Source organism: Leucoraja erinacea, chromosome 4 (assembly GCF_028641065.1).
Source record: "Leucoraja erinacea ecotype New England chromosome 4, Leri_hhj_1, whole genome shotgun sequence".
Lineage (NCBI taxonomy): Eukaryota > Metazoa > Chordata > Chondrichthyes > Rajiformes > Rajidae > Leucoraja > Leucoraja erinaceus.
Window position 1 is genome coordinate 40,666,034 of NC_073380.1, and position 26,319 is coordinate 40,692,352.

General features: G+C 39.1%; 1 protein-coding gene across 2 annotated transcripts in view; it reads left to right on the top strand.

The window, feature by feature from the left end:
• The window catches only part of st18 (ST18 C2H2C-type zinc finger transcription factor), a 122,355-nt gene extending 99,050 nt beyond the window's left edge, over positions 1–23,305 (top strand). Inside the window, exons 14-21 of one of the 2 annotated variants that reach the window (XM_055634085.1) lie at positions 169–237; positions 2,354–2,416; positions 2,508–2,591; positions 4,933–5,154; positions 6,526–6,617; positions 9,745–9,845; positions 10,249–10,392; positions 20,610–23,305. In XM_055634085.1, the coding sequence (XP_055490060.1) occupies positions 169–237; positions 2,354–2,416; positions 2,508–2,591; positions 4,933–5,154; positions 6,526–6,617; positions 9,745–9,845; positions 10,249–10,392; positions 20,610–20,750 (916 nt within the window). In that variant the 3' untranslated portion in view covers positions 20,751–23,305. The remainder of the gene's footprint in view (positions 1–168; positions 238–2,353; positions 2,417–2,507; positions 2,592–4,932; positions 5,155–6,525; positions 6,618–9,744; positions 9,846–10,248; positions 10,393–20,609) is intronic. The other variant, XM_055634087.1, reaches the window with a different exon arrangement.
• Positions 23,306–26,319: the final 3,014 nt, after the last annotated feature.

Consider the following 26,319-nt stretch of genomic DNA (forward strand, 5'->3'; position numbering starts at 1 on the left):
TATGGAAAACCTAATGTCCAGTTTTCTGACTGGATAGTCTGAATCTGAAAGCACGATTCACTGTTGACAGGTAAAGGTATTGTGTTTCTGCATAATGTATTTTTCATTTAGAAAACATTAACATTATTAAAAAGGTAAGGGAAATAAATATTTGTTTTTTATTTGCAGTGTATCTGGCTGTCCTTTGGCTGATAAAAGCCTCAAGAGTCTAATGGCTGCAAGCTCCCAGGAATTGAAGTATGCTCATTTATCTATCTTCCTGATATCTTCCCATAGTTATTTTCGATGGCAGCTCGAATGACTGGATTGCAGCATCCTTCACTCTTTCTTAACCTAGTGTTTTGAAAATTAGTATGATATGGGCTTCTCCAGTAGTTTAATCAATTAAAGGCCTGTCCCACCTGCCGATTTTTTTCGGCGACTCCTGGCATCATATCAGTGTCACCAAAAGATTTTGAACATTTCAAAATCCAGCAGCGACAAAATAAATGTTGTGACACTTGAAAAGACACCGTGCTTCATACGTCGTCATGTCGCGTCACCGCCGCATCACGCCGTGTATTTTTCGATGACCTGATATGTCAATCAATGATGCCGGCAGTCGCTGAAAAAATCGCCGTGGGACAGGCCCTTTAGTCTCAGAATGGGCAGGAAGTGATTGTTTTGTTTTGTGTATCTTCTCTGGAGGGTGGATATTGACCAGGTTGGCACTTAGTTACTAGTGAGTGATGTGTGCGTGTGTGTGTGTGTATTGTGTTTTGTGTTTGTATCCAGAGAGAGAACTGGACTAGGTTCACTTTCTGAATCTTCGTGGTCAAGTTACCTGATAGTATGCATTATGGAGAATCGTGGATTTTGAAGTGTACCAAAAAGTGTGCGTATATCAGTTACTCCCTTCAGGAAACCTTTTGAAGAAATAAACCGTTCTGATAAGAATGTATTTTGTTGTACACTTCAGTGGTGTAAAAAAAAACATGCTATGTTCATATTATTAATATATTAATAACTAGCAGGAGCAAGGTTGTCTACATTTCTTTGCGTTATATTTGTAACCTTGTCCAGGTTTTTGGGAGAGTTATAGTCCAAAGCAAACATTAATTGATGAATTGATTCATCACACTGAAAGAGGACAAACAGGATGAACATTAGCCTGAGGTCTTTCCGTACTGTTTCATAACAGTTAACAAGCATAGGAGGAAAGGTTCAAAATATCCATCAAGTCAGACAACAAGGCGAATTGTGGGATTAATGTTTTAGTTGATGACCTGTCACCAGAAATATCTTCTCACTACAGATGCTGCTTGCAATGTTGCTTCAGCTTGTGATAAATCAACTTCAGCCTTTTGTAACATAAGGCAAATAGATCAAATATGAATAAAGCCTACAATCACCAGACTCTATTGCACTGAGTGATTGTGTTCAAATCTTTTCAATTGTTTAGATATGAATGGATTTTTGTTCTAGAGGAATAAAAAGTCTATATTACAACAAGGGTAGAATTTAGTTAACAATTACCAGCAAAATCTAACTTTCAGATTATAAATTCATGTGATAAGAGCAGAATTAGGCAATAGCGTTATTTTTTTAATCTTTAGTATTGCCGTTCCTAAAATGTTTTAATGAAGTGAAGCAAACAAATATTTTCTCACGTATTGTTTCCCAAATCGTTTGCAGTAATATCCAGAGATTGTTCTTTAATTCCTGGAGATTTGAGGACAATTTAGCAAGGGTGCCTACTCTATAGTTTGGCATCAAGATGACAAATGCAAATATGTAAAAGAAGTACAGAAGGTTTTGGTGGCACAGTAACTCAACTGGTAGAGTTGCAGCCTCAAAGCACCAGAGACTCAGGTTCCCTAATTTCCCTTTCCCTTCAGTCTGAAGAAAGGTCTCGACCCGAAACATCACCTATTCTTTTTCTCCAGAGATGCTGCCTGACCCACTTGAGTTACTCCAGCATTTTGTGTCTAACTCAGGTTTGATCCTGACCTCAGGTGCTGAATATGTGGAGTTTGCACGTTCTCCCTGTGACTGTGTAGATTTTGGCCGAGTGCTCTGGTTTCCACTCGCACCCCAAAGACATGAGAGTTTTTAGGTTAATTGGCATTTGTAAATTGAAGCCAGTGTGTAGTGAGTAGATGAGATAGTGGAAAAACATAGAACTATTCTGAATGGGTGATCAATGGTTGGCATGGGTTTGATGGGCTGAAAGGCCTGTTTCCATGCTGAATTACTAAATTTCCGCTGGAAAATTCTTCTCTGTCGCATGATAAAGAACAAGTACACGCAAAATCAGGTCAACTTTATTGCACAATACAGCTTTTCTCAACATATTTTTATTTCATTTTGTTAGATGTCCTACGCCTGGTTGTGATGGCTCTGGTCATGTGACTGGAAACTATGCTTCACACAGAAGGTGAGTTTGGTTACAAGCTGAAAGTAATAAGGGTAGTAATTCAAATACCTGTTACTTGATGTATGAGTGCACAATCACTTTTACCTTCCAGCCTTTCTGGATGCCCACGAGCAAAAAAAGGTGGAATTAAGCTAACCCCCAGTAAAGATGACAAAGAAGACTCAGAGTTAGTGAGGTAAGATGAAGAGCGATGCACTCTTATTTAAATATTCTTCCACTTGGAAATGACCGAGATATTTATTTATGAAACATAGATTTCATTACTCATAGTCATAGAGTCTTACAGCGTGGAAACAGGCCCTTTTGCCCTACTTGCCAACATGTCCCACCTACACTAGTCCCTCCTGCCTGCATTTGACCCGTATATGCAGGCATAAAATAAATAGATTTACTTCTGAAATTAATCAATAGATGATGTATCGGATTAACAATCTTTATCAATGATTTTGTAAATAATAACATAGTGCCATAGCATGGAGATGGGTCCTTCAACCCAATTTGCCCTTGCCCACCTAGATGCCCCATTGCCGACCATTGGGGCATTTAAACCTCAGGAATTCCATGTATTTTCAAGTCAATGATCAGGTTTGGTTACATTCTTTTGATAGATGCTTTTGCATTTGTATTAGTTGGTATTAAATTTCATATTTCCTTACAAGATGGGAGGTCATTGAGCCCATGGCTCTAAGGGTATCAGAGGTTATGGGGAGAAGGCAGGAGAATCGGGTTAGGAGGGAAAGATAAATCAGCCATGATTGAATGGTGGAGTAGACTCAGTTTAGTTTAGAGATACAGTGCGGATAGAGGCCCTTTGGCCCACCGAGTCCGCACCGACCAGTGATCCCCACCCAGTAACACTATCCTACATGCACTAGGGACAATTTGCACTTGTACCAAGCCAATTTACCTACATACTTGTATGTCTTTGGAGTATGGGAGGAAAACAAAGATCTCGAAGAAAACCCATGGGGAGAACGCACAAATTCCGTACAGACAACATCCGTAGTCGGGATCGAACCTCCGGTCTCCAGCACTGCCAGAGCTGTAAGGCAGCAACTCTACCGCTGTGCCACAGTGCTGCCCTTGTGCCAACATTCTGCCCTTGATGGCCGGAATAACCTAATTCTACTCCTATCTCTTATAATCTTATGATTAAGCCTATGCTGTCTGCCTGAGCAAACAGTGTATCCCATTCATGAACTTACTTCCCTCTGATTTACTCTTGCACATGCCTTTTAACAACGGTGAAATTGCAAACGATAATTGAAAGATGTGATAAGTTCATGTATTTGGGGTTCATTTTCAAAAGGGAATTGATAAATGGAAGAGTATAAGAGTTTGGAGATGGAGCGCTGCCAGCAGATGCTGGTTTACAAAAAAGATGCAAAGTGCTGGAGTAACTCAACGGGTCAGACAACATCCCTGGAGAACTTGGGTCAGTGATGTGTCAAGTCAGGATCCTTCTTCAGTCTGAAGGCTACACGATCAAGTACACAAAAAACGATCATGAAAGCAAGGGCCATGGTTCAACGACTACATTGGAAAGAACATTAATTGAGGTGAACTAAAATAGTGTGATAGTCACTACTAAGTGTGACCACAATATATGTGAGCATCAGGGATAAAAAGAGTGAGGTAAAATGATCGGTGTACTTGCAATAGAAAGATCGGGCTTCTCAAAACAGAATGTGTTAGCGCAACTTAATGGGATTCTACCTCGTCCTGGTCAATGGAATGCAGTCTTGAGCATAGATAATGTTAAAATTAGTGCAGATTTTCTTCTTACTCGTTAGTCCCCTCCTATTATTGCTGCATGCCTCTTTTGAACCCCTTTACCAAACTATGGCCTGATTATAACCAGGACCACCAGTTGAACCCAACCATATTCCCAATGGCCCAACTGATCTTCCAGGTACCCATTAATTGAAACTCTGACTCTGAATCTTCCATACTCTCAACCATAACCCTTCATCCACAGTTTATAATCCATGATCTTTAATTTATTTGAGTACCTTGCGTGGCTCCATGATGATGCAGTGAGCAGAGGCGAGCAGAGGAAAGACCTTTGTGCATGTTTATTTCTGTAAGTTTCAACAAACAAGACAAGCCCTTGGGAGTGTTGAGAAACAAAGATATCTAGGAGTACAGGAGGCTTTAGCGTCTTTATACTTCTGTACGATTGTGAAGTAGAAGACAGTCTTGGCTTTGAGAGACTGGCATGGTATGTCTGGCTGTGTTTGAGACAGATTTGGCAATGAATTAAATGAATGTGCCATATGTTCTTGGCAGTAACAAAATCAATTGCGAGTTATTATTTATCTTGCACCTATTGGCAACACACACAAAATGTTCCATGGCAACTTAACATTTAATACAACGTTATTTATACCATGTGTATCACAAAAAGGAAGAGGGCACATAAATTAATGGAGTTAGATTCTGCACGTGATCTGACAACATGATGGAACAATTCATTGAGGATGTGGTTTACAAAGCAGTATTCTTGTCTGTCTAAGGTGCCCAGTGATAGGTTGCGATGGGCAAGGTCACATATCTGGCAAGTATTCAACACATCGGAGTGCATCAGGGTGCCCGTTAGCTGCAAAAAGACAAAAGGAGGCTTCGTTGAATGGACCCCAATTTCCTTGGAAGTCAGGCAAAGCTGATGGTGCAACCTGCCCCACACCAGGCTGCGATGGATCTGGTCACATCAATGGCAGTTTTGTCACCCACAGAAGGTTGGTATTGAGTCATTCGTCTTCCTACCCTTGTGATACAAAATTCTCTGACATAACCATATTAATGGCGAGAGGCACAAAATACTGGAGTAACTCAGCAGGACAGGCAGCATCTCATTGAAGGAATGGGTGACCATTCGGGTAGAGACCCTTCTTCAGGCTGAGAGTCAGGGGAGAGGGAGACACAAGAGACATGGTAGGGTAAGGTGTGAAAACGAGATCAAAGGGGACGAGGATCAATTAAAATGTAGAATAGATCGTTGTTAGCTTGGGGGAAGTTGACAACGAGGCATACAAGGATAACATGTAATCAGGAGGACAGTCAGACTGGACGGAGAACAAGGATGGGGGGGAAGTATGGAGAGAGAGGGAAAGCAAGGGCTTCTTGAAGTTAAGAGAGGTTAATATTCATACCCCTGGGTTGTAAGCTGCCCAAGTGAAATATGAAGTGCTGTTGAGCTGTATGAGATGAGAGGACTTTCCAATTTATAAGATTTTCCCGGCACACACCATATATTTTAATCTACAGTAATTTAGCCCAGTTCCATTCATTCTCCAAGAATAGCTTTTCATTTATCACAAATGAATCACAATATTATCACAAATGACCATGTTAAATATATTTAAATGAAGGATTTTATTCACACAGTATCTAAGGTGTTTAAAGTACAGATCAAAGGCAAAGATGAGAAAGATGCCAAGAGGTAAAGGTGCACTATTGTTATGATAAAAGTATATTTTGGCTCATCTAAAAATGGCCATACTTGCTAACAGGTTAAATCCAGTATTTAAAGTTAACAGCAGGATTAACGTGGGAATATAATGTGAACGCATTGTATGCTCATGCTAAATCCTACTGTTATTTTTTTTAAATGGTTATTTAACTTGTTTGCTTAAATTAGTTAGCAAATAGACATGACCATTTTAGATTAACTCAAATATACTTGTTTCTTACTCTTTTTTATCCTCCTACATGAAAGAATAGAATTACAGGTGATAATAATAAATGAATCCTTATAATTTTCCTATTACATTCTTAGAAGTAATATTATTTCATTAAAGAACGAGAGAGAGGAATGTCAAATAAATGCCTCAACCAATTGTCACATACTTATCCCAATGGTACTTTCTGGCTTTAAATTACTCTAAATTGATTTATAGCTGGGATCATTGAGTCCTTCTGATAAAAAATCATGTGTTCCTTAACTTAAATGATTGCTTGATTCATAGTTACTTATGTATTTGCCTCAGAGTATGCAGTACTTCAACACACATTTGCACAGCTTCTTCAAATATCTGCATTTAACCAAAATGTGTTTCTTCAAACATGGATAGGAGATGATCATTCTCATTGTATTTTTATTCTCCCAGTTTGTCAGGGTGTCCCCGAGCTTCATTAGCACTGAAGAGAAGCAAACCATCAGGTGATGAAATGATGACCATCAAGCTCAGGGCAAGTAGCGGTAAGAACACAATCAGAAGACATAAAACAATCCAATGATGTCGGTGCCAACTCTGATTTGTTCTGTACCTTTTCATATCTCTAAACCCTCTCCCTTGGCTTTAGAATGATTTTGTCTATAGTAAGATCAATTACTTCTTCATCAGGATCCCTATTCCTATCCAATAATATATTTCTGTGGATTCTTCCACAAACTTGAAGCTTTTCCTTATTGAATTTTACAGTACTTGTATAGTTCCCTGAAAATAAATTGTAATCCTAGCTTCATTTTAGAGTCATAGTCCTATCGATAAGAAACATGCTTCGTGTTTGAAGGTAGACAAATCTCTGGGGCCTGATCAGATATATCCGAGGACATTGCGGGAAACTAGAGAGGAAATTGCGGGAGCCCTGGTTGAAATTTATGAACCGGCTTTAAATACAGGAGAGACGCCAGAGAATTGGAGGGTGGCAAATGTTGTGCCTCTTTTCAAGAAGAGCTGCAGGGAAAATGTTGGGAACTATAGGCCGGTGAGCTTAACATCTGTAGTTGGTAAGTTACTGGAGAGTATTCTGAGGGATGGGATATACAGACATTTGAATGGGCAAGGGCTGATTAGGAACAGTCAGCATGGTTTTGCACATGGGAGGTCGTGTCTCACAAATCTTAATGATTTTTTTGAAGACGTGACCAAAAAGGTTGATGAAGGCAGAGCTGTAGATGTTGTGTACATTGACTTTAGTAAGGTGTTTGACAAGGTGCCACATGGTAGGCTGCTCTGGAAGGTTAGATTGCATGGGATCCAAGGAGGGATAGCCAATTTGGCTCCATGGAAGGAAGCAGAGGGTGATGGTGGAAGGTTGCTTCTAGGAATGGAGGCCTGTGACTAATGATGTGCCTCAGGGTTCAGTGCTGGGCCCTTTACTGTTAGTCATCTACATCAATGGTTTGGATGAGAACATACAGGGCAAGATTAGCAAGTTTGCTGATGTTACAAAAGTTAGTGGTTTTGCAGATAGTGAAGATGGTTGTGAATGATTGCAGCAGGACCTGGATCGATTGGTGGTATGGTTATATGATTGGCCAGGTGGGCAGAGGAATGGTTGATGGAATTTAGTACAGAGAAGTGTGAGGTGTTTCATTTTGGTACGTCAAACAAAGGCAGGACATACATAGTAAATGGTGAGTCTCTGGGTAGTGTTGTAGATCAGAGGGATCTAGGAGTACAAGTGCATGGTTCCATGAAAGTCGAGTTGCAGGTAAATAAGGTGGTCAAAAAGACTTTTAGCACTTTGGCGTTCATCAGTCAGAATATTGAGTATAGAAGTTGGGAGGTCATGTTGCAGTTGTATAAGACGTTGGTGAGACCGCATTTAGAATATTGTGTTCAGTTCTGGGCACCATGTTATAGGAAAGATATTCTCAAGCTTGAAAGGGTTCAGAAAAGATTTACAAGGATGTTGCCAGGATTAGAGGGTGTGAGCTATAGGGAGAGGTTGAGTAGGCTGGGTCTCTATTCCATGGAGCGTAGGATGATGAGGGGAGATCTTATAGAGGTATACAAAATCATGAGAGGAATAGATCAGGCAGATGCACGGAATCTTTTACCCAGAGTAGGGAAATTGAGGAGCAGAGGACTTAGGTTCAAGGTGAAAGGGAAAAGATTTAATCGGAATCCGAGAGGTAACATTTTCACACAAAGGGTGGCGGATGTATGGAGCAAGCTGCCAGAGAAGATAGTTGAGGCTGGGACTATCCCATTGTTTAAGAAACAGTTGGACAGGGACATGGATAGGACAGGTTTGGAGGGTTACGGACCAAGCGCAGGCAAGTGAGAATAGTGTAGCTGGGACATTGTTGGCCGGTGTGTGCACGTTGGGCTGGAGGGCTTGTTTCCACAATCTATTAATCTATGATGATGACTATGCCCTTTTCGATCAAGACTGTGCTGACCATCTAACGCCTATTACAACAATCCTTCACCGATCCCACTATCCCTCCCATTTTCCAAACAACTGCCGTAGATTCCACCCCTCACTATATACTTGAGACAATTCACAGCGACCAATTGACCTGCCAACTTGCATGTTTTGGGGATGTGGGAAGTCCACATGGTGACAGGGAGAATGTGCAAACTCTACACAGCAACACCCCAGGTCATGATTGAACCCGGATATCTGAGGCTTTGAGGCAGCTGATCTACCAACTGTGCCTTTGTACCATCCTTGATTCTAAGTGCTGTTTACCTCCCCCAAATGTTATAAAAAGTACTGGGTATTAATAAGATAATTGCAACAACTGATTTATTTATAAAGCTCTCTAACGTATCAGATCCTAAAGAAATTCACTGAATTATAATTACAAAACAATTTGATATGAGCCGAAGAAGGGTATTCTGGATGGTGACTAAAACCTTGTTCACCAAGATGAGTTCTAGGACAGCTGTTAGAGAAAACAGAAAAAGGGAAGTTTTTGAAGTACAATCAAACTCCAAAAAATAATATTGAGGCGTCCCACCTGTCACCGACCACCTCAGGCAAAAGGTAGTAAATTAGAAGAGTTATGTATTCTATTTGCTGGGAATTTATGCTAACTCTGATCTGGGTGTTTCTTTACTGGGATTACGTCTCATCAAAGGCTCAAGGTTTGCAGTCAGCAATGAAGGGAAATAGGTTTAGAAGAAAGAGGGTAAGGCAGATCAGGGGGCCACTACTTAGCTTTTTGTTTGGTCCCGTAGTTTTCTTTATTTTTAGTTATCTTGAGAAAAATCTTGAACACCCTATTCACCTATGACGCCACTTTCAAGGAACTATACACATGCACTCCTCATTCCCTCTGCTCCACAACACTTCCCAGAGCCCTACCATTCACTATGTGTGCTCCATAGAAAAGCTGCAGTACCTAATATAAAAGTTACGTTGACTATCAATAACATTTCATCCTTGGGCAGTTGTGTCCATTATATGAACACATTATATGGTCATGGCTATGTATTCAGAAGCAGCAGAAGTGGTGTAGCTGCTACTTTATAAAAATGTGTAGTGTGACGGACCAGAGATAAGTTCCCAAATAATATTTACTGTAGAATATGTACGCCATGTAGAGGTACCGGCCACATCAATAAATATCCTGCCTTTATTTTCTGTAGGAGCTGAAAACAACGAAATCAATCATTTGGATGATGAGATTAAAGAGCTGAATGAATCAAATTTAAAAATGGAAGCAGATATGATAAAACTTCAGACACAGGTAAACTTCAGTCAGTACGTGAGATGAACATCACATAATAAACCATTTTTGTTTGCATTTTGCAGGAACTATGGAACTAGTTGACCCGAAGATGTGGATGTGCTACACTTGATCACATTTTTCAGTTTCCTTCCACAAACCTATGACATTGGTTCCCTTATTTTAACGGCTGAGTTTTTTTATTTTTCCAATATTTTTCACAGTGTTAACAAAATAATACAGCTTTATAATTTACTTGATACTCACATTAGCGTACTCAACTTGGAGTACATCCTAATTCTATAGATTAAGAACCGCAAACATCTTAGTGCTACATTGTCAATAATAAATCAAAGCTGTATTTCTGTGAAAGTTGTGAAGCGCCCATTATGTAATTAAAGAAAAATTATTTCTAAATTTTTAGATTACTTCCATGGAGAGCAATTTGAAAACAATTGAGGAGGAGAATAAACTAATTGAGCAGCACAATGAGAGTTTGTTAAAGGAATTAGCTGGTCTGAGTCAGGCCCTTATTAACAGCCTCGTTGACATCCAACTCCCACAAATGGTAAGCTATCAAATAAGTAACTGATACTAAAACATTTCTGAACAGCAAAATTATTATGACTATGTGAGTATTTCTGACCCCTTAAATCAATTTTCTAACAGATACACTTTGTATGTCTTTGGGGCATTTCAGATGTTTTAGAATACATGCCTCCCATTCACGTTTCCCACTAAAAATGACTTAAAGTACACAAGTAAAAGTAAAATAAATGATCAATCTCTCCTATACTTACTGCTTTGGAATGTACTGATACATTAGAGTTAGCAACAATATTATTTTTTTGCTGCTGTTTTATTTTTGAGCTTTTAAATAACATTCAGGATTTCCATTTTGTCAGAAAATGAAAAGCTATATCTGGGGACACAAATTATTGAAGCTCCAATGCAATATTGACACATTTTGGTGGAATTCATTCTGAGAATAATGATAGTCCAACTGGGAAGATAGTGCGACATTGGTCTCATCCAGTGTTCTGATATAAAATAATGGGAATATAAATATTTACTTCACCATCCCACCGACAACCACCCCCCAAACCATCCCCACAATATTTAATCATCAAAGCCACAAAGGTACAGATTTACTGTTAAGTAGAGGTTTCCACAAACCCCCAGCAAGCTCAATAAATGAACATTTTACTGACTTTGAAGTCTGTGCAAAACAGAATTATGTGGCATAAAGTTGTGGTGAACATCCTCGTCTGTAGTAAGGTTGTTGAATTTTAATTTCTCACATTTTTTCATGGACAGCAACAAAGTGAGGAATTAGTTGCTGGCTTTTAGTGATTTATATATAGATTGGGCTTCGCCCTTTTTTACTTTAGTTCATGAGGTCTCTGGAATCATAGGACAGCTATGGCATCAATCTGGCTGAGCAGCCAGTAACATTGAATAACATTCACGGGGCATAAAGGAAACTGCACGCTTTAGCCATCTTTTTTTTTTAAGTTTTGAAAGTATAGAAACACAGAAACATAGAAAAATAGGTGCAGGAGTAGGTCATTCGGCCCTTCGAGGCAGCACTGCCATTCAATATGATCATGGCTGATCTTCTAAAATCAGTACCCTATTCCTGCTTTTTCCCCATATCCCTTGATTCCTTTAGCCCTAAGAGCTCAATCCAACTCTTGAAAACATCCAGTGAATTGCCCTCCACTGCCTTCTGTGGCAGAGAATTCCACAGATTCACAACTCTCTGGGTGAAGAAGTTTTTCCCCATCTCGGTCCTAAACGGCCAACCCCTCATTCTTAAACTGAGACCCCTGGTTCTGGACTCCCCCAACACCGGAAACATTTTTCCTGCATCTAGCCTGTCCAATCCATTAAGAATTTTATATGTTTCTATAAGATCCACAAAAAGCACAAAATAAAGATTGTAATATGTGCAAATGATGTTTGTGTAAGCCAACATATCATGAGAAATTTTTTCTTCTAATAGAACGTCAATTAATTTAAAGTGCATTATATTTTGAAATGTTCATTTGGATTAGTCTTAGAGTTGTGTAACTAGTAATGATGATGCCGTATGCTATTAAAAGATTATGTGCACTCAACAAAACAAATAATAATATTTTCAACTTAAAAAAATTAGAAAGTACAAAATAAAGATCGCAACAAGTGCAAATGTGTAAAAGCTAAAACATCGTGGGAAGAGTTTTCTTTTAAGAAAACATCTCAATGGTTCAATGGTGCTTTAATTGTCGCATGTGTGAAGTGCAAACAAACAGTGACATATTTTCCTTACGAATAGTCCAGCAGAGTATTAGCCCCAATTAGCAAATTGTACAGAAATAGTCGACTGCTCCCACATGCAAGAGGTACTGTTTAAAGTGCATTACATTTTGAAATGTTCATCTGAGATTAGTTTTATAGGATTGAAGAGTTGTGTAAGTAGTAAATGCAATGCAGTATGCTATTAAAATATTAATCTATGAAAAAACTATAATTAACAATTTATCTTGATTACATCGGAGAACGTAGAAAAACTCTGCAGCCTGTGAAGAAACAGTGAGTCATTGAAGCACTTTTTTAGGATTTTTCTGCTAGATAATGCTCACATAGTTTGGTCAGTTTCACATGTAATGGTGGTGAACTTTGCAAAGTCTGTCATTATTGTAACCACAACATTAAGGTCAGAAACTAGGCTGGTATTAGTAGTGATGTGACTTGTAATCAACTGCATGAAAAATCAGTACAGGATCATATTGCCCAAATTAAGCTAATTCAAAGCAGATAAACAGTTGCAATAGGAAATGCATGATGTTGCGCTAACCAACTGAAAATAAAGTAAATAACTAAATTAACCAACGATTACTATATAAAACAATCAGACACCAGGTTTTGGTGTATTAATATTTTACTGCATCATTACATGCAGTCCCTCATAATTAAGTGTTTGAGGTTGTTAGTAGGGGTCAATGTTACTTATTCTATGCATCATTTTTGATTACTTAAAGACACATGACCCATTAGGCTTATTTTAATTTTTAACCGCAGATGGTGTGTATCAGCTACCATTGTACACCCCCTGGCAGCATTACTTCGTAGGGAGATGATCCAGTTTTTTACTAGGAAACTATTTATCTTTTTGAAGGCTGACATTTGTAACTGTAGTCAACGTTGGGATTTTAATGTGAATGTGGATACCCCAAAATTGCAGTCAGACACTCAAGAACATATGACAATAAAATAGGTGCAGGTGCAAGTCCGCTGGTTTATTGACCCCCTCTGCTATTCAATATGAACATTGCTGATCTATGCTAGCTTCAACTCATCTTCTGTTGTAATAGTTGCAATAACTCTTAGTCCTTCAATCTATCAAACATGGATCTACCTGCACCTTAAATATATCTAATTGTCTGGCTTCCCCTGCCCTCAGGGGGCAGAGAATTCCAGAGGTTTGCTGCTTTCTGAGAAATAAATTGTAATGCGCCTCAGTGTTAAATAACTGGTCCCTTATTTTTCCCTTGTTTGTGACCTTCCCGCTGGTGAAACCATCTCAACATGTACTGTGTCAAGCCCCCTTTAGGACTTAAATGGACAAATATGGACACTCCTCATTCTTCTAAACTCCAAAGGATACAGATTCAAATTGTTCAGCTTCATCGCTCTTTTCCAAGTACACTCTGATACTGTAGCGGCAGATTTTCATATCTTTCAGGTAATTAGCACTTTAGCTGCTATTTGGATGAGAATGGTTGAAGGGGGTGTCTTGTAAACGCATGCGAGCTCACTCACAGAGACCTTCAGAGCTTCTTCACAGATATGGCTTCAAAACACAGTCTTTTGATGAATAAATGCTTTATTGTTGATAGAAAACAGTAGGATACATCCAAATTTCTTCTGACATTACTACAATCTTCTTCGAACTCCAGCTTATTACTTTAGATATTAGAAAACTCCTTGTGTCTCCATAACACTGGCAAGATCTGGCATGATCTCCTCATGGTCCCGCATGATCTAGCATGGTCCCGCATGGTAAAAGGGTTAACCTTCCCCATCGTCTCTCCAAACTAATCTAAAAACTAAACTTCTGTGCAAGCCTCTAAGCTCCAAACACGCCCAAAAGCACGTCATAAATCCCACCCACAATATAATGGCAGTCAAAAATTTAAAGGCACATGCCATCATTAGTGACATGCAAAACAGGCCAAATGGCCACTACATACCGGTCCCTAATTGTTTTGAGTATATAATGAGGCAATTACTAATAAACATTAAAAAAAGTGGCCATAAAGGCTAAACATATATCAAAATCAAAAGGTCAGGGAACAAAACCCTGTGGCTCCTCGTCGCTAAATTGAACCCCGGTCTAAATTGAATCAGGCATGATACCCAGTATATAGTCAAAAAGATAATAGTCCAAAGGTTTGAAACGTTTTCCTCCATGTCCGATCAACTCATGGATGTGTTGTAATAGCAATGTTGAAGTATGAAAGTCCTTCAAAAGAATAGCAGGATCTTTAGCAATAAAGTTCACTGTTAAGTTTGATTTAATGTCCGAGTAATTAGCAGAGATTTCACATCCCAGCTCAAGCTTTGGCCATTCTCTGTCTGGCTTGCAGAGATATTTTAGTTCATTGATCCATTTCTTCTCGCTTAAGAAACAGTTCACTGTCAGTTCTCTGGAAACTTCATTCGCAGAATTTTCTTCTGTCTCAACATATTTCAGTTGTACCACAATAGTAACTCCCAATGTTCTTTACATTGGCAGATCATCTTTGTCCAAATCCAACTCTCTGGTTTCTTTGGCTCTGTCATCTAGTGGAATGCTTTCACAATTCTCGCTGTTCCACTTCAAAAGTATAAATCCTCCCTTATTGAAAAGAGAAGTCAGATGTTATACTGGTAGAATTGCTTCCTGCTTGCTTCCGACCTGGATTTTAAGCAATTATCCTTATGGAAATTATTCTTCAAAGAGATTCTTAATTCATGAAATTTACTCTTCTCACCAAACTGCGTTTCAAAGTCTGGGAACGTTGCTCTACCATACTACGATTATTTGGCAGATTGACACTTTCTTGTTTGAAAGGTAAGTCCCCACAACAGTGTCTGTCAGTTTTCATTGAGTTCATAACATCCATAAAACTTCAATTCTTCATTCGACATATCTTTGGATTCCTTGCTGGTACTTTCATTAGTGTCATGATTGTATGGCTTCATCACCGACTTTTCTAATTTATCCGTAGACATTTGATTAACAGCAATGGCAGGATAGTTCTTCTGATTTCCGATTTTGCGGTTCCTTTTCAAGGAGCCACAGAAAACCCATCCAAGTCGGGTTTTCGTAGCATACGGTCCTTCACCTTGGCTCCTAACAATTTGTATAGGTTCCAAAGACTTAAAAACATTCATTCCGATAAGTAGATCAACACTAGAATTTATTTCAGATATCTTGACATCCTTCAGGTACTTCTTCAAGTCTTCAGGTCTTGGTATATTATGCGACCAACAGGCATAGTTCCATGCGTAAACACTTCAGATATTGGTATGAAATTATCTTCATCCAAACTGGATATCTCCATACTCGTAATGCAATGACTCATGCTCTCTTTATCTTTAGTCATGGTACGTAATCGAATCTTAGTCTCTTCTCCTTTGATATTCAATCTTCTCGTCAGGCTTTCAGTGCAAAAGGTAGTTGAACTTCCGTGATCCAGAAAAGCATATTTTTGCAACACTGTATTCGTCGTGCTGTTCCTACTTGCACTGGCAAGATAGAAAAATTACAAGCTTCTACCCTGGCCTCAATATGAGCAGTTACTTGAGGTGAGGTGATAGCATTTCTAGTAGTTGGCTTCTCACGCTGTTACATAGAAACATAGAAACATAGAAATTAGGTGCAGGAGTAGGCCATTCGGCCCTTCGAGCCTGCACCGCCATTCAATATGATCATGGCTGATCATCTAACTCAGTATCCCGTACCTGCCTTCTCTCCATACCCCCTGATCCCCTTGGCCACAAGGGCCACATCTAACTCCCTCTTAAATATAGCCAATGAACTGGCCTCAACTACCCTCTGTGGCAGAGAGTTCCAGAGATTCACCACCGAATGGGCCGAATGGCCTACTCCTGCACCTAATTTCTATGTTTCTATGTTTGCCATTCGTAGTTGGGCTTTGGGGGTTTTCAACTGAGGCTCTTCATCGCTTGAAGATTCTTCGGTACTTTCAGAATCGGACTCGCTGTCCGAGCTGGTACTGGCCTTCTTGGCCACAGGCGTCTGAGCAGCAGCAGCCGCCTTGGCCAGCGTGGGGTCAGCTTTCCTCTGTGCAATTGTTGTGGCAGGTTTTAGGATTGCCTCTTCACCACTACTGTCTGAGCTGTCGGCTGACAAGTCACTGATTTCCATTTTACTCACTCCTGCGGCTAGTTTCTTCTCAGTCATGCCTCCTTTTCCATTCTGAACTTTGGGAGGTGGTACAGCACTGTACAAACCTTTTTGTGCTTTGACTTTCGCAGGAGACTCGTCATCTGAACTGTCAGACTCTTCGCTGCTTGAATTTTCATCTTCCATTCTGGCACCATGTTGCTTCACACTTCCAGCTACTAAGCTCATAAGTTGTGATATCATTTCAGATAACCACTTCTCTGCCCTTTTCATGAAACCATTGAATATCTTCTTCTTGTCTTCATCCCACTGGGTATGTCTTCTGCGTTCTTCCCAAGACGGCTCTCACCACAGCAGTACATTCTGTTTCTTTGCAACCTCTTCGCAGAGGTTCCATAGTTGACTCATATTAGATTTCTCCTTGATCACGTTCTCTTCTGATTCCATTAGTTTCTTCTGTGTATCAATTAATCTGTTAACTTGTAACCATAATTCGTTTTTCGATCTGGGTCTTTCTTTACCACCACGTGGTTCATCTGGCATAGCTCTTTCTTCATCTATTTCCATGATTTTAAAGAGGTCTTGGCAGATTGCCAAGTCTTTAAATTAATCGAACAAAAGTCTCTGCTAGTGGCTGTGACTTTGTTTTGTCAACATTTCTTTTCAAAACCATAGCATTTTAATGGTCTGAGAAACGACTACTGGAGTTTTCAACAGATCTTTATTCACAAGTTCGATTTCCAGTATACAGGTTCTACAGACACGTCTGTCCACAACGGTGATCAGCGCTGAACTAACGCACGCAAGTGAAAACGGCGCGAAAACATCGGCCCCTCCCGAGTCACGTGACCGCGGCTTCCGATCGCCAGGATCGATCTCTGCGTATGCCGGCAAGCACCGCTACAACATACTAATAATATAGAGAACATCTCTCGAACTCCAGGTGCAAAAAGATGATGCTAATTCAAATGGAATACACTTATCAAGAGACTCAAAAAAATCCAAGGTCGGTCTGGCTAGAATCTCCATGCAGACTAGAAAAATACTTTCTGAGTTCTCTGATACATTTGCAGTTTAAAACTAAAGCTGTGATTTCAATTCAAAGTAATAATCGATTTGTACTCACAAATCCAGTGATACGTCATCAGATACGTCTCGATGCTGTCGATAGACCTCAAGGCCCTTCTCTGGCTGAGATCGAGTTCCTCCTGGAACCACTTTCTTCTGGCTAAAACCTCTCCGAGAATCTTAGCCAATCTTTTGTCTTCATCTCTGGGACTTGTTTCGCTCCTGTGACGGAGGTTCCTTCTACTTAATCGTCTGTCCCTCTCTCTGGGACAGGTATTTAACCCCCCTGTGGGAGGTATCCTTCTACTTAATGTAGCGGCAGATTTTCATATCTTTCAGGTAATTAGCACCCTAGCCGCTATTGGATGAGAATGGTTGAAGGGGGTGTCTTCTAAATGCTTTAGAACTCACTCACAGAGACCTTCAGAGCTTCTTCACAGATATGGCTTCAAAACACAGTCTTTTGATGAATAAATGCTTTATTGTTGATAGAAAACAGTAAGATACATCCAAATTTCTTCCGACTCATTACTACAATCTTCTTCGAACTCCAGCTTATTACTTTAGACATTAGAAAACTCCTCGTGTCTCCATAACACTGGCAAGATCTAGCATGATCTCCTCATAATCCTGCATGATCCGCATGATTCCATATGATAGAAGGGTTAACCTTCCCCATCGTCTCTCCAAACTAATCTAAAAACTAAACTTCTGCGCAAGCCTCCAAGCTCCAAACACGCCCAAAAACACGTCATAAATCCCACCCACAATATAACGGGCAGTCTAAAATTGCGATGCTATCATCGGTGACATGCAAAACAGGCCAAATGGCCACTACAGATACTTCCCATAGAATTCAGTGCAGGAGTGAGAAGTTGAGGCAATTCACAATTCACAGGGTGGAAAATCCACACTAACATTTAATTTAAGCCCTGAATTTGAACAGGAGTGCTCTAAGATTCAATTCAATGGAAAGGGAACAACTCCCAGAGGCAAAGTTAGGTACTAGGTACTTTTAATTATTTTTTAAAGTATTTATGTGTGATTTAAATGTTTTAGAATTAGTTCGTATTTTTATTTGAATTTTATAAAGTGATTAATTTTACAAATGTTTATATATGAAATACTCCTTGGATGCTTCTATTTATTTTGAAGGTGTAACACATTCAAAGGCTTTCAGGGCCTTTCTAACCATTTGATAAATTAGACAGTACCTTAGCAGGGGACATGGTTTAGTTGGCTGTCAAAGTTTCTTCAGTCAATTTAGTGGATCAGGTTTTGTGCTCCACTTTATCTCACTTCCTCCTTCAGCTGTTCTCCACATTACGGAAAGCCTTTGCTGTGAGGGACTAAACTGGCTCTGATTCACATTCCCATAAGGACAACTGTTCTAGGTTTGTTCAGTGTTCAGTGTTGCGTGCGGAAGATTCATCACTCACTAAATATCTACTTTCAAGTGTATTTTTCATACAGGAAGGAGATGGCTAAGGCATTGTCTCATATATTCATAGAAAATGTTGTTATACCAGATAAGTAAACTCAGGGATCCTCATGAGACCACAAGGATGGCACAGTGGCTCAGCAGTAGAGCTGCTGCCTCACAGAGACCCGAGTTCGATCCTGACCACAGGTGCTGTCTGTATGGAGTTTGTACATTCTCCATGTGACGTGTGGGTTTTCTCCAGGTGCTCCGGTTTCCTCCCACATTCCTCAGACATGCAGGTTTGTAGGTTAGTTGGCTTTAGTAAAGTTGTAAATTGTCCCTAGTGTGTAGGGTAGAACTAGTATAGGATGACCACTGGTTGGTGTGGACTCGGTGAGCCGAAAGGCCTGCTTCTGCCCTTGTGGATGGGACATGCCATTAAGACTGGCATCATTAACAGGTGAGGTGTAGGCGTGGGACCTCCCACAAGCACCAGAAAAATCATCATGGTGACTACAGTTTAAGGTCTAAAGACCAGAAATGAAGGAATGCTGGTGTAGTTTAGAGCATGTAATAAAGATGGTTGGAAGGACTCAAGAATGAAGATGAGAATATAGAAATAATCATTGCTGAACCAGATGCCACTGTATGTAAATGGACACCAGGTGATGGGTGAATGATAGTTTGAAATAGTGTGAGTGGGAGATTGATGATCAATATGAACTCGGTGGCTGAAGGGCTGGTTTCGCAGCTGTACCTCTAAGGTAAACTAACATTGATAGATGCAAAAGAAATTACAACATGTATACAACATTTATTCAGTCTAGAAGAAGTTACAAAGATTTATTTTCAGACTGATGATGGATCTTAGATACATGCAGCTGGTGCACTGATAATTCTGAATGAACTTATGGCAAAGTGGATGCTTTTCCTTGCCCTAGGCCATTCCCTATGATGGCACAGCCCTGAGTAACAACAACTTCTCACATTAAGTAAAGACACAGTGCTCCAAGGTATGCCTCACCACCTCGTATCAAGGTTAATGCAATCATTGCCTGATCTGAAGGAGTAATGATTGTGCAGTATTGTGCAGTAATGATTTCATAGACTGCAAACCTGCAGATCTAACACTGATGTGTAAATATATATGTATCTTTAGGCAAAAAAATCCACTCTCCTCAACCTGATGGAAAAATCAGACAGATTAATGTCATCAGCAAAGGAAATTACTTGATGTGAAATATGTTGAAACAAAACTGTGTTTGTAGCTCAACAAAAAGGATACACTGAATATGGTTAAAATAAGTTACTGAGATCAGTGGCGTGGTATTATTTGTGATAAGATTCATTAGATTATAAATTGCTCTGCATTAGTAGAACTGACAGTGAGATAATTTTATTCCCACATTCCTTAATACTAAAGAAAATCTCAACGTTGCTGCAAGTTGAACAATAGAAATTTGGGGGATGTGCCATTAAGACTGGTGTCATTAACAGGTGAGGTGTAGGCATGAGACCTCCCACAAGCACCAGAAAAATCATCATGGTGCAGGAATTTCCTGAGGGAGAGGGTGCTTGAAGTTGTTGAACATTCAGGGTATTTGGGTCATGTTTATTGAGGCAGTGTACAATGGCTGAACTGTCATCATTAGAGAAAGTATGAACAATTCAGGTGGGAGACTGAACATTCTGGCCAAAAGTGTAATCATCTTTCGGGCTCAGAATTTCTATGATTCCGGGTAAGATGAGACATCCTCATTCAATCAAAGCCATAATCAAATGCTCATTTGAATGTTACTTTTACCTGTTGTAAACAAATCTTGACTTTTTACATTGAACGTGATGCTCTTAAACTGTACTGTTCATTCACTGTGTTAAACATGAATTCTTCACTCAGGAGCCCATCAGCGAACAGAATTTTGATTTGTACGTGAACACTCTGACTGAGATGTACAGCAGCTTGGAGAGGAATTACACTCCTGAAAGCAAAGCCCTTCTGGAAAGCATAAAACAAGCAGTAAAGGGTATCCAGGTGTGAAACTTATCCGTTCCAGTTTCCTGGTGCTGCTTCTGTAAATGCTAATGACATTTTTTTAACTTATAGGCATTACACTTCAGCTTCTAATGTTGATCGCACATGTAATAGAGGCAAGTTTTAGAAAAAGCAAACTTCACATTTACAACAGCCACTTTGCAAGACAAAATAAAAGCCGTAAACGACTGTACTTTGATGTTATCCTAAACAAAAACTAAGTAACGTTCATTGAAGCATAATAAAACATTGCCATTTTGTCAACGCTCTGAGATGATGTTGCAGATATCAACATAGAAGCTGATTTTGGAAATACAAACTGTCATGTTACATACAAAAAAGAGTAGACTTGGAATTACGTAGTACAGGTATTGGCATTTGAAGTATAACTTGATCACCTAAAATGGCCCTCTCTGCAACCTCAGCAGAGATGATAACCTATTTAGATAAATGGTGTCTCCCCCCCCACCCTTGCTAAAACAGCAGAGGAACGAATTGCAAACAGGTTAAGTGTATGTATCTTAAGGTCCAATTGCACAATTTTAGGGCTGCTTATTTTAAATATTTTCAACCACATGCACCATGTGCAATAAGTAAAGAAGAATGTTGTGTAGTGATAATTTTTTATCGTTTTCATATCTAGTTTATGTAGGCCTATAATAGGACATTACATTTTTAAACAAAAATTGGAAGGCATGACAGCATTGAAAACACAGCACTTACTTAAGAAACGTTCCTCTTGCACCAATTTCATTTTTTAAAGATATAATTTGTTGTAAAAAGTGAGTAATTAGGTTATTTTTGTAATACATTATTATTTATTTGTTTTAATTTAAGGTTTTTTGTTTTAATAATGAAGTTAAAATTGCATATTTTAACGTTATTTAGTAATGGTTTTCGGGGAAAATTTATAAAATCATTCCGCTTACCTGGATTATAAAACAAGAAAAATAAACATTTTTTAATAAGTTACATTTACTTTTGGGCTCCCAAAGCAAATAACAAACATTTTTTTCTGAATTTCAAACAAAAACTTTTTTGTTCCGGTCACTTGTGTTCTGATAGATTTATTTTCTTATTATTGTGTTTAGCTAGATATATATATTCTTTACTTTTTATATTGCATTTTATTATGACCTGCAAATGAATCAATTATAAAATTCATGCAAAAGGAAAGTCTAATGTAAAACACTGTCCTCTTGTGGCAACATAGATTTGGTACAACTGTTTTACAAAACACGCTCATCCTTGCAGCAGTCCATGACGGATGCACGCTGCATTTTAGGGACCACTGCACAGTAACAGAGATGATATGGACGAGAGGAATCTCAAAAATTACTTGTTGTGAAAATGTTTTTATGGATTTTTTTTAAACTGTAAAATCTCCAATTTCTTGTACACTATATTAGATCATGAATTCACTACAAACTGCCTTTGTGTGTGAAAGGCATGTGTGGGCATCCATGCGTATCACATGCACATCTATGCATGCATATTTTCTTATGCTTGCATATGCTTGAATGGGTCCAAGTGTGCACATGTATTTGTGTTTACTGATTGAAGCTGACGGTTAAAAATGATTGGAAATACTTGCCTGTTAATTTTGCATATTTATTTCAGTTAATGAAACACAGGTTGTGACAATTTTTAATAATTAGTGGTGCTAGTTATGACGTTTGTTCTTCGCAAGTTAAAATATGTTCTGTGGAATGTTTTTTTTCTAAAATATATTAATCAAAGGGCTCTGCCTGTGAATTTATTTTCATGCACTGTCAATTATGACCATCTCATATGTTCTTTCTACAGTTGGTTCTGCATTATATTATATATTCAATGTGAATGTTACTGGGGTTATCACATGGCCGCTGAACCTAGTTCTGACCAAAGTCATTACATATTTTTAGCAGTGTGGAACTTTAATTACTTTGATGGGATTCTTTTTGCATATTATTGAGGGACAATACAGCATTAAAGTTCTGAAAATGCTCCAGAAATAGTTCAAGTATCATTGTTTACAATGGCAATACCAATTCAATATCATTGGAATAAATAATATTAAATTTACTATCATTAAATATTATCAGCTCTATGGCCTGCGACAATAGACAATACGTGCAGGAGTAGGCCATTCGGCCCTTCAAGCCAGCACCGCCATTCAATGTGATCATGGTTGATCATCCCCAATCAGTACCACATTCCTTCCTTCTCCCCATATCCCCTGACTCCGCTTTCTTTAAGAGCTCTATCTAGCTCTCTCTTGAAAGTATCCAGAGAACCGGGCTCTATCACCCTCTGAGGCAGCAAATTCCACAGACTCACAACTCTCTGTGAGAAAAAGTGTTTCCTCGTCTCCGTTCTAAATGGCTTACCCCTTATTTGTAAACTGTGGCCCCTGGTTCTGGACTCCCCCAACATCGGGAACATGTTTACTGCCTCTAGCATGTCCAAACCCTTAATAATATTATATGTTTCAATAAGATCCCCTCATCCTTCTAAACTCCAGAGTATACAAGCCCAGCCATTCCATTCTCTCAGCATCTGACAGTCCCGCCATTCCGGGAATTAACCTACCTACTGCACTCCCTCAATAGCAAGAATGTCCTTCCTCAACTTAGGGGACCAAAACTGCACACAATACTCCAGGTGTGGTCTCACTATGGCCCTATACAACTGCAGAAGGACCTCATTGCTCCCATACTCAACTCCTCTTGTTATAAAAGCCAACATGCCATTTGCTTTCTTCAGTTAAATTATATTTACATGTGTCTTGATACTGTGGGAGTTGCAGTCCCCTCCTCAAACATAGTTATTTAAAGCAGGTGTGAGTATTTCTGATGTAAAGTTTGTCAAATGAAATCCTAATGTTTGCCTTATTCCTGATATATTCCATATCTGTGTCACCTTGAGTCACTTAGCTGAATGCCATACCCTTACAATAAACATTAAATGTTCCGTTTCATCTTTTGTACCTAAAGATTTCCACAGTGGTGGTTCTGCTGTTGACTACATGATTTAAACAGACACCTGTAAACACTGAAAAAAAATCATAGCTACATCTCGCAGTTTGCATCAATATAAACCAGTTTCAGTTGCTGCAAAGCAAACTGTGCTTTGTATAAATGTAATTTTGTTTCAATGTGGCAGGCAGGAAATCAAGAAGACGATGAAGAATGCCAGTGACGTTTGCTGCTTGGTATTATTTTCAGTTACTCCATCGGTGTAAAACCAGGCAGGATATCCATTGCCCAGTGCTGCACAGTCTCCCAAAAGTCTGGTCAAATCAAAACTATGTTCTAATGGGACGTTTTTGGATTTGTTGCCTTCCAATATTTAGAATTGTGCTCTTTGAGTCAGTTTACCAATGATGAACATTTTAAGACAAAAGCATAATCAACATCCAAACATCAATCCGTGGAATTTAGTTCTCTATGTTCTGTGAATTTGGCTCCAGTATTTTGGAAGAGTGGAGAGGTTCCAGAGATGATGAAGGCATGGTGGGAACGCATGAAGACCATGGATGTAGGGCTACTGTTGAATTTATCCACATGGCCTCATTTAACATCATTCTTCCTGCGTCCTAGCGGGGGACAGACCAACCAGCAGCAATGGGCCATCCCATGGATTGTTAGATTAATTGACCACTTTAAATTGTCCTAGTGTCCAAGTTAATGGCAGAATCTGAGGCGGAGTTGGTGGAAATATGGGAAGAAAAACGTTGATAGCTAAATGCCAAGTGGAGAATTATGCTTAGCTAAGTCACATGGCCAGATGCTGAGGCCTGCAATAGCCAAAATATACATACGGTTGAGCCACAATGACTGAAAACCATGATTAAGTTGCAAAGGGACTGCTAAGGGTTGATTGGCTAAGGAATTGCGAAGGGGCCACTAAGAAGTTGCTAAGGATCGCCCTGTGATTTGGCATTGACTTGATGGGCCCAATGACTTGCCTTTCATTCATAAGAAAAAATGAATATAGCGTAAAGCCTTATCACATACCCGACACAACTCAGAGCCTGTTGGGGACTTGATGGCAGCCTATAACTCACTGGTGACCCGATGTCAAACCTGACCTGAGGTCGAACAGCCAGACTAGATGCAGAACAATGGATCAAAAAGTTAGAGACCTAGAGATTAAAGAAACATTACACCCATCCTAAAACCTATTGGAGATCTCCCACTACTGTTGCTGCTACAATTGTCCTTGTGGTTGCAGAAGGTTGTTTCCTCCTCTGTTGGCCTCCTTCAGCTGCAAGGTGAATGGTCTCATTGCCTTTCAGTTAGTTGAGCTGTAAGAGGCTCTGGTGTGGAAAGAGGCAGGGAATGAAAGCATACCTACCTAGACTTTTGGCCTTCAATACTCCCAGAAGAAAATATAGATAGGCAGACCAATAGCAAAACAGCCACCATGCAGACAGGAAGCTCAAGAACAGGTGCAGGGTGCAACTTTAGTTCTGGATATTATTAATTTCTGGCATGTTATCATTAAATATACTTTCTCACATAGCACTTCGCTTGTTCAAAGTAATGTGATTGAGTAAAGCATAGTATTTGTTTGGTTTATTTTAAATTTGTGTGCTTTTATTTTGATTAAAAGTTTAAATCATTGTCTGCACAGAACAAGCATAATTAAAATAACTCTCTAGTTTCATGTGTAATACTTGTGTATTACATAACAACTTACCCTGATGCCACAATATAGTTCAGTTTTCTTTTTAAATTATTTAACAATATTTCACCACGACAAATATAATCCATCATTAAAGCAAATAGATTACATTTTAGGGAAATACATTTCATAGTCATTTTGAACAGTATTGCTGTTTTTTAGAATTTAGATTTTATTTTAATGATTTTAAATTGATTAACTTGAAAACTAAAAGGCCCATAAATAGATTGGAGATAGGCACAAAATGGTGGAGTAATTCAGCGGGCCAGGCAACATCTCTGGAGAAAAGAAATAGGTCGGAAGAAGGGTTCTGAACCGATCTCTTCTCCACAGATGCTGCCTTACCGCTGAGCTACTCTATCATTTTGTGGCATTTTGTGTCTATCTTTGGTATAAACCAGCATCTGCAGTTCTTTCCAACACATAAATAGAATTATAATATCAGATTAGTTTCAAGTTATAAAAATCATTAAAGGGGGCAATATGAAGGGAAAGTGTGAGATGTGCTGCAGGAACAGACTCAAGGAACTGAAGAAGGGTCTCGAATCGATTCGAGTCACCCAATCCTCCTCTCCAGAGATGCTGCCTGTCCCGCTGAGTTACTCCAGCTTTTTGTGTCTATCTTCAAGGAAATGAAGGGTCCATCCTCTCCTTGCACTAATACTAACACGTTAGCTTTTTGCCTTAGGTTTGGGATAAGCCTATTGAAAAATTTTAAAACTTGAAATGCCAATCCTTAGTATTGTGTGTTAATATCATAATTTTTTCAACATAATTGCCCAATTTTTTTTAATGTAAATGTCACAGCGAAATGCATATTCTTACAGTGCTCTGCAAGCTCTCATTTAATATTTATAGTTTGACATTCATTAATGGAAGTTTGCCCTTTCATGAAAATTCATGCATT